At 37.2% G+C, this 9655-nt stretch overlaps 1 protein-coding gene across 1 annotated transcript; it reads left to right on the top strand.

Annotated features, from left to right (window-relative positions):
* Nucleotides 5830–8135, top strand: LOC107606379. Its single transcript, XM_021106644.1, has 3 exons — nt 5830–6571; nt 6695–7040; nt 7108–8135. The coding sequence occupies exons 1-3, from the start codon at nt 6126–6128 to the stop codon at nt 7732–7734; spliced, it is 1419 nt and encodes a 472-aa protein (XP_020962303.1). The 5' UTR covers nt 5830–6125; the 3' UTR covers nt 7735–8135.

Raw genomic sequence — 9655 nt, 5'->3', positions numbered from 1 at the left:
TAATTTAGAGGACTTGCTTATCAAATTGCATTGCAGTACAGCTGGCGAAAGCCGCGTTTATTGAATAATATCAAGTGGGGTATTATGGTCAACGTCAAGTCATAGGAATCATAGTGAATTTGTTGATGGTGCCAAACTGCCGATGCCAGTAGTATTACTTCTGAAAATGAGATTTAATTACATAGGATTTTTTGGCGTACATTTATTTGTTCGGTACAGATTAACCATTAAATGTAAGCCAATGACATGTTCCACCAACTATTCGCCAAAACATGTAAATAAAAATTTCAAAAATATTATTTGTATATCACTTTTAACTATTATTTTCGATTATCGTATATAAATACAGTAAAATATTATATACACATTATGGTATTATAGAAATAACCATCATATATCTACGCACCAAAACAGAAAATTACAATCCCATCTAATTTAGTTCTTTGAATTCGCGCTAAAACAGAGAATCACAACCCATCCAACCTAGATCGAAAGCGCACCTCCTTAGTTTTTTCTTTTCTCCACACAGTGCTTCACTCTGTTTTTTTCAGTGAGGTTCAGACTCTTCTTCTCATCACTGTTGAGTCTCTTCTCATCACTATTAAGTCTCTTCTCAGCATGTTACTCTTTTCTTCTCTTTTCATTGCGATTTATTCTCCTCTTTCTCAGTGCGTTTGACTTTTTTTTGCTAATCGAATATGAGATTCTATTTTGATTTTTTTAAAAATGCATTACGTTGATTTATGTTGGTTCTTCTTTTCTTCGAATTTTAATTCAATTTTATTGGCCAGATTAAGAAAGTTGCTGCTGATTGAAGTAAAGTCAGAATTCAATAGAATCCACAATTCTAAAGATGATGTTTGTGATATATTTATTAGTTCATGTGGTGTTAATTTTTTATTCCTGATTTGATTTTAAGTTTTTTTAAAGATATGTAATTGCATTACTTTGTAAAAAAGAAATACATTGTCTATTATAGGAACAAAGACAAAAGAAAACGGAGATCTCCCACTTTGGTAAACATCAAATACTAGCAAAAGAAAAACTAATAGAAGAGTTGGGGATTCACAAAGAACGATGCTCTATAACTTGAGTCATTCTTTGCTGGAGCTTCTTTTGCTATTTCCACAATTACTGTTGCCGCCAACTTCTCACCTTCAAAGACCTCCAAATTTCTCGATTTTCATAACGCCCAACACAGAGATACAAGGAGGGTTATAGAAGATTGTCCTCTTCCAACGTCTCTACTTGCAGTTTGTCACCACACTGCAAACTCCATGTTTTCATTTTGCACTATAGCATTCACAAAAGAAGAGGAAGACCAAATCTCAGGAGCGGGACCGCATTGCACCAAGGCGTGAAGGATTGTTTCGTTGTCGTTTCTGCATCTTGCAAACATTGCTGAAATATCTGAGAATCTCTGGTTGATCAAATTGAGTACAAGTAATTTTTCATGGGTTGCTCTTCACAGAAAATTTTTTACTTTGGATAGTAATTTTAACCCCCAAATTAATTTCTAAAGCATTGAATTCGTCATCATCGTTGAAAGGTGCTCAACTGGCACATGAAAAAAAAAAATTATAAGCCACTTAGTACCCCGAGACTACATCGTACTGCTTCCTCTTGTTCCAGGCCCATTCAAGCTTGTCCGCACTATCGTCGTTCAGTGGAAGGGAGAAAATTCGCGAACTGATTTTAGGAAAAAAAAATGCTTCATCTAACTCTTTATTCCATCTTCCATCCATTATAAGTAAATCACGCATGTACCCAATTGATGTCTGTTATTGGAGTGTTGTTGTTATTGAGTCTAAAAGGATAGGGTGGGGGTAACCATGGGTCCTCTCAGATACGAACATTTGTGCCAGATTTTATACTTCATCTCAAACCTTTTTCTACCACTTTTCTTCCCTCCAGTAGACTTTGCCAAGTCCAAGAAGATTGGTTTCCTTTATCTACCAAAAAGGGTTAGTGTATCTCTAGTATTTTTCTTTGAACATACGCACAAGTAACAAATTAAGCTTAGTAGTAATTCACCAAAATTGTTTACCCAGTAAGGCTAGGTTCTGGGCTCTGAGATCCTTGAACCCCAATCCACCTTCGTTTTGGGTCTGGTCATACAATCCCAATTAACCCAAGCGATCTTTCTCTCCATACCCTTCTGATCCCACCAAAACTATCTTAGAATCCTGTGTATTCCTTTCACTAGAGAATCTGGAAGCTTCAAACATGAAAGTATATATATTGGAATAACTTCTCCAAAAATTCTGATTAAAATATGTCTGCCACCTGCTGATAACAGATTTTCCTTCCAAGTCTGAAATTTTTTCTGAACTTTATCCTTTATTGCACCGAATGTAGCCTTTTTAGATCTCTGAATAATGGATGGAAGGCTTCGATATTTATCTTGGCCTCCCACATGCTCTATGTTAAGTAACTCTGCTAGCTGTTGTCTTCTGATAAGTTGGGTGTTTTGATTGAAAAAGAATTACTGATTTTTGGATGTTAACTTTTTGCCTGCTAAGCATCTCATATTCATTGAGTAGAGATAGGATATTAGTGCATGATTTCTCATTAGCCTTCCCAAATAATATAGATTCGTCAGCAAAGAGAAGATGATTGACTGCTAGAGACCTTCTGTGCATCTGAATCTCTTAAATAGACCTGTTTTGCTCTACCTTGTGTAACAGATAGGATAATCCTTCCGCACAGAATAGAAATAGATAAGGTGACAAGGGATCTCCTTGCTGAATACTCCTTGTTGGCTTAAAAAAAGCCATAAGATTGACCTTCTACAAGAACAGAGTAAAAAACAGTAGTGACTAGTTCTCTGATCCAAGAAATCCATCTGGTTCCAAAATCCATTCTCTCTATGATGAATTATAAAAACTCCACTCAACTCTATTATATGCTTTACTCATATCCAATTTAATAGCCATTTCACATTCCAATCTGCACATCTTAATTTTGAGATAGTGCATACATTCATGAGCTATTAGAATATTGTCAAAAATTAATCTACGCTTTAAAAACATACTCTGGTTTAGACTTATTAAATTATTCATAAACTCCTGAAGTGTATGTACCAGAATTTTGAAAAGACTCTGATAAAAAACTGAGGATAAGCTAATAGGTCTGATCTATGACATGTCTCTAGCATCCGAAATCTTAGAGATTAAGTAAATTTGTGTATGGTTAAATTCCTTGAGTATTTTATCTCTACCAAAAAAACTACGAATCATCTTAAAAACATCAACACCCACAATATTCCAATAAAACTGAAAAAATTGCGCTATAAAGTCATTCTCATCTAAAACACTTTAAAGACAAACGCTGAAAGTAATCTCTTAGTTTTTTCCATAGAAATTGATGTCATTAGCCTCCGAATCATAAAAACTATAACCGAAGAATTGAAATCGTTGAATATATCACCAGATTCTAAAATTAGCAGATAAAAATATTTTTAACCTTACTAAAAAATAATAAATTAAGAAAACAATATACTAATGTCAATAAAATTAAAATAATTAGCTGTGATTAATTGTTTAGACTTTCTTTGAATATCTGTTTCTATAACTTTGTAGTTCCGTCTACTACACCTTTTACACCCTTTTATTGCTATTTCGTTACGATTGAACAAATAATTTTGTCGTGTAAGAATAAAAAGATAGTGGTTTGAGGGATATGAATGTTCATTCTCGCACACTGATTTCACATTTGCCTTTCTTAGAAAGATCGTAAATATAATAAAATGACAATTACACAGCTAAGAAACCAGTTGTTGCGTTTTCACTTTTCACGCTTTGCTAGCCAACACATTCATTCTTTTGGAAACTCGTATTATGTTTTCGTTATCTTCAATCAAAAAAGTCTTTTCCTTCTTCCGGGATCATTCTGGAAAAGCCAGCTAACTTGTTTCAGATACCGATCACTAGGGGTGTTCATGGCCTGGGCCTAATTCGAAGATCTGGCCCAGTCTCGAATTTTTTAGAGGCTAATTTGGTGTGTTTTCACTGAGTTTAGGATTGGATAAGGATCTCAAAAATAGACCCGGTTATTATTTTGGGTCACCCGAACTCGGTCCGGTGGCCCGGTCATCATACACAATTAATATTTTGTGTTATTAGTGATGGATGATGGTTATTTTTATGTGAAATTTAAGTATTGTAAACCTTAATATTTTGTATTATTAATCATTATAAGACTATAAGTTAATATTTTATATTTAAAATGCATAATATTGTGTTATTTGTATTGATTTAAATATTTGGTGTTATTAGACAATATTAGTATTGATTGTGGTTATGCTTTAATTTTAGGAAAGGGTTGGTTCTTGTTATATTTTTCTAAGTGAATTTTACTATGTCAAATAGTGGTTGGAGTTTTGGAAATTTGAATATTTTCACATGCTAGCTTACAAGAAAGTAATGTTAATGGCCTGGTTTTCACCCGATTTTTATCCGGTATAATCGTGGCCCGAAAGTGTGTAGGTTTCATCGGGTTTAGGGCCGAGTTCGAGTCTAACAAATAGGTTCAGTATATATTTTGGATCAGGTTTGGATAATATCAAATTCGATTTTATCCGGCCATGAACACCCCTACCGACCACCTTTTTATTTTTCCATTTTGGACTGGAACTAGAAGGAAGCTTTATTGGGCCATATTGGAAGAGACATGGGCTTGCACTGGCACATTATATTATTTACTCCAAACGTGGTTCCATAGGTGACCCAAGAAGGACGGCCAGAAAAAAAAAAGTTGACGCAAGAAGGAAAAAGGTTGATACAAGTGATTCAATGTCAAAACACAAGTTAATTACACTATATACTAATCTACCGGTTCGTCATTCTGGTAATTTGTATCATTCTATTATTCTCTAAAATGTTAATAAATAATGATTCAGAAAACCCCATGCAACAAACGCACGGCTAATCACCAGTTCTCTAAAAATATGTTACTTAAGATTCGTTGAATACGCAAGTAATGTGAGGTTAATAACTATAAAAACAAATTATAGTACTCATACTCCTATGTTATGATCTACTAAACTATTGCTCATCCATACGAGAAGAAGAAGCGCTCTCAATTCTCAGGATGAGTTATATTATACCCTTGTGAGCTTTATCAACACTATAATAGTTTTTAAGTTCGAACAAAATATGAAAACATATTGCAAATAAGAGAGGGAGAAAACAAAAACCGGTGTTAGTCATGTTAATTTTAATCCAAATTCTTACAAGAGTTAACAGGAGAATAAAACGAGTCCCGTGATTAGGGAATGACAACTGACAAAGACAAGTGCATGGAACAAAATAAAAATAAAAAGCAGAAGGCTAGGTCGTTGTGAGTGCCTGGGTGGTGTTTAGTGCATGTCCTTTTGCAAAATGCTAACTGGGTTTGGTTGGTCAAAAGAACCTAAGACTCGTCCTAGTGTTGGTCCCCACCCCCCACTTCCACTCCCACCCAGAGCGAGCGAAGGAAAGTGAGAAAGAGGACGATTCTCATCATGAGTTAGGATAGGTCTTACTTATTAATAGTTACTCTGGAATTAGATTTGTCATCTTTTAGAAAGGTTAGTAGATGAAGTCTCAATTTATTTATGATGCTGCATCCTGCCATTTGAACGGCGCGGGTATCAAATATCATTATCAACATTCAATATTATAATTTAGACGTTTATCAAGTGCCCATTGTTTCGTCCACTAGCTCCACTCCTATTCTTATTCATATATCTCTGTCCCTTTCCATCTCCTTTATTTTTAAAATTTTTATTTTTTTATTTTTATAGAACTTCTTATAAGGTTTTATAGATTATTTTAACTTGCTATTCTAAATTTCTAACCATGTTTGATTAGTGGCTACATTAATTAGCCACTGTCAGTCTGACACTAAATTAAATTAATTTAATTCATTTTTTTTTTTCAATAAAGAAGGGGAATGGAGCAAAGTATGGATCATGCACTTATTTATTTACTAAAACGTAACGTCCTTGTCTGTCCACAATAAAAATATCTGAAATTCTGTTTTCCCTTTTTGTGTGATTGCTGTTCCTCTCTCCACTCTCCACTCTTCCCTCTCTCTGCAGCTAGCGCCTAGCGGTTTGGACTTGGAGGGGTAAAGTTGTAAAAATGGAGAGGAAGCAAGGATTCTTTTCTGCGCTGAAAGACGAGGTCGTCAGAGGCCTCTCGCCGGCGAGGTCACGCCCGCCGAGAAGTGCTTCTCCCATGTCTGCTCTGCTGCGGCGCCGGAGGAATCACCAAGCTCCTCCACCTCCTCCGGCGGACCCCTTCATTCCGAGATCCGGCAGCCTGAGGCCCGTGGAGGCACTTTCGCCTCTCAAAGAGGGCCCTGACGGCGACGAAGACTGCTCAGACTCCAACTCCACTTCACGGCCCGAGGCTAGATGGACCCAGTGGCCGTGGGCTAAGGGCCCGGTGGGCTTTTCCTCCTGCTCGTCCGTGGACTTGAAGAGTTCGGATCTGAGGCTGCTGCTTGGAGTGTTGGGTGCTCCCCTTGCCCCCGTCCACGTTTGCACCACCGACCCCTTTCCTCACCTCAGCATCAAAGACTCCACTCCATCGTGTTTTTCTCCTTGTTTTTGGCTCTCTCTCTCTCTCTCTCTCTCTCTCTCTCTCTACTGTATACTGTATAAAATACGTATAGAGGTGAATGATAAGATTGGGTGTGGTTGGTGGTTGCAGGAAACTTCTTCTGCTCAGTACATATTGCAGCAGTATATAGCAGCTACAGGGGGGCAAAAGCTTCAGAATTCAATTAACAATGCATATGCAAAGGGAAAGTTGAAAATGATAGCCTCCGTGTTTGAGACGGCTAACAAGGTCACCAGGAATTCCTCCAGAGCTGCGGAATCCGGGGGGTTTGTGTTGTGGCAGATGAATCCGGATATGTGGTATGTGGAGCTTGCTCTTGGTGGTAGCAAGGTTCATGCCGGTTCCAATGGCAAACTCGTGTGGCGCCACACCCCTTGGCTTGGTCCTCATGCTGCCAAAGGACCTCATAGGCCCTTGAGACGTGCCCTTCAGGTTCATCTATCTCTCATTTCTTTTTTTCTCATTACACACTTCCCATTCTAATTCAATTTGTAAACAGGGTCTTGATCCAAGAACAACTGCTAGAATATTTATCAATGCAAGATGCATTGGGGAGAAGAAGATCAACGGGGATGACTGTTTCATTCTCAAGCTTTGTGCAGATCCCTCCACACTAAAAGCCAGGAGCGAAGGCCCAGCTGAGATAATAAGGCATGTTTTGTTTGGTTACTTCAGTCAGAAAACAGGACTTCTTGTGCACTTGGAAGACTCTCATCTCACTCGGATTCAGAACAATGGAGGAGATGCTGTGTATTGGGAGACCACCATAAATTCGTTTCTTGATGATTACAGGCCTGTTGACGGAATCATGATTGCTCATTCCGGTCGTTCCGCGGCAACACTTTTCAGGTTTGGGGAAACATCTATGAGCCACACCAAAACAAAGATGGAAGAAGCATGGACGGTTGAGGAAGTGGCGTTCAACGTCCCCGGCCTTTCGCTGGACTGTTTCATTCCTCCAGCCGAGCTAAGACTTGCTTCCAAGAGAGAAGCCACCGAGCTTCCTCTGGGTCAGAGAGTGAAGAATGCTGTTCCTGGAGCCGCACACCATGCCAGAGCTCCTCAGCTGCATAGGTCTCATCATGCAAGCAGTGGGAACAACGTTAAATGGGCAGTGGATGTTTAGCAATTGTGAAGTTTCTAGATTAGTCTACTTCTAGTTCTCCAATTTTAACGACTTAGATAGACTGACAAGTAACTGGGGTTAAATGCTGCGAGTTTTCTGCTGTCATTGCCTCCTTGAATTTGTAAATAGGGACGATTAGCAGCAGATCCCGCAAAAATTGATCTTTAAAATTGGATGATTATGCACCCCAAGGTTCGTTCTTGCACTTGTTTTTAGTAAGTGTGAATTTGAGATCTGCTGATAATCTTATTACGTATGATTTCTTTTAGAGTTTTCCCGTAAAAGCATTCACTCAAGATGCTTGGACATCTAGTTTGAATTAGATGTGCTTATGATATTTTCTATGATGAATTGTGACTCAACTAGCTAAATCTACATGCTTTCCACTTTTCCAGGGTCAATGATCTTTGTTTATAATGAAATAATTAGCTACTCTGGTTGCAAGTTGTTACTATTAAGGCTGCTTTTGTTCCTGGGATCGGGATTGGGGATTGAGAATGTGTAGTGTGTTTGGATGACCAAGAAGTAAAATTTCAATTCTAAAATACAAAATTTCAATACTTCCAGGATTTTCAAAAAATGGGGATACATGAAACTGGAATTTTTAAATTTGAAGACGGGAATTTTTTTTTTTGAAATAAAGAAAGCTCAACACATTAAAGTAGAGCAACTAAAAACAGTCATAACAAAACAATCTAGAACATAAAATTGAATTCCTGTTATTTCCGGCATTGTCATCAACAACTAAGAGAATCAGTACCACTCTACTCTTTGTAGCTCAAAAATATCTTTTTTTGTATGATATCAACACCTGTTTTTTTATTATTGAAAATCCTGTTGTTATGTTTCAACCAAATATTCTAAATCACTGCAAAGAACCTAGTCAGCTACATTTTTCGCTCTTGTTTTCTATTAGGCCAGCCAGACCAACTCTCAAACAGTTCTTTAATGGTTCGTGGGACAACCCACTCTCTATTAAAAAACCTCAGCCAAGCGCACCACACCTGCCACATAAACTCACATGAAAGAAATAAATGCTGTACAAATTCCAACTCATTTTTATATAAAACACACATAATATCACTTTTGTGGAAAACTCTTAATCTGCTTAACCTCTCTTTAGTATTTACTCTACCAACTAGCACAAACCAAGCGAAAAGCTCAATTCTCGGAGGTATTAGCCCTCTCCAAAGGGAACTTGTGAAACTATAGCTCGTAATATCCTCAGAAAGAGTCTCTGACTGCAACACCTGCATAAAGGAGTTAGTAGAAAAAACACATGTATTATCAAATTTTCATACAATATTATTCTCTTTTCGAATTGACAACTTAACTGGTCTTAATCTCTCATGAAGCTGGTGAACAAGTTCCAACTCCCATTGGAACAACTCTCTTCTCCACTGGAAATTCCAAATCTATTCTAACCCATCCCAAAACCCACAGTCTTCTATCACGGATCCCTGTTGGTTTGAAATAGAGAAGAGCCTTGGAAAGCTCGCTTTCAAAGGACCCCCCTTGTATCCAATTATCTTCTCAAAAATGAGTTCTTCTCCCATTCCCTACTTCCATTGACAGCCCACTTACCATTTTTTTCCTCACCTGTTGTTCTTTAACATTCAACTGACATCCATGTCTTTCCACGAGCCACCCTTGACAGGTAACGCCTGAGAAGATAACATTGCATGAGGCCTCAAATTATTACAAGAGTATACCACCTTCTTCCACAGCAGATGAAGACTGGAATTTTATTAATATTTTTTTAAAATATATTCTTGTTTAATTTTTTAAAATTTAAATTTATCTATCAATTTTTATATTTATCTTATTCAATCCTGTAAATTTTATACTAAATACAATACAGAAATTTAATTTAAAAAAAACTCTCGAGAACAATAACTTTTAATATTTTTTGTCATCATTT

This window comes from Arachis ipaensis, chromosome B07, assembly GCF_000816755.2.
Source record: "Arachis ipaensis cultivar K30076 chromosome B07, Araip1.1, whole genome shotgun sequence".
In the NCBI taxonomy this organism is placed as follows: Eukaryota; Viridiplantae; Streptophyta; class Magnoliopsida; order Fabales; family Fabaceae; genus Arachis; species Arachis ipaensis.
Note: the sequence above shows the minus strand (reverse complement) of the source record. Positions and strands in the feature narration are given on the sequence as shown.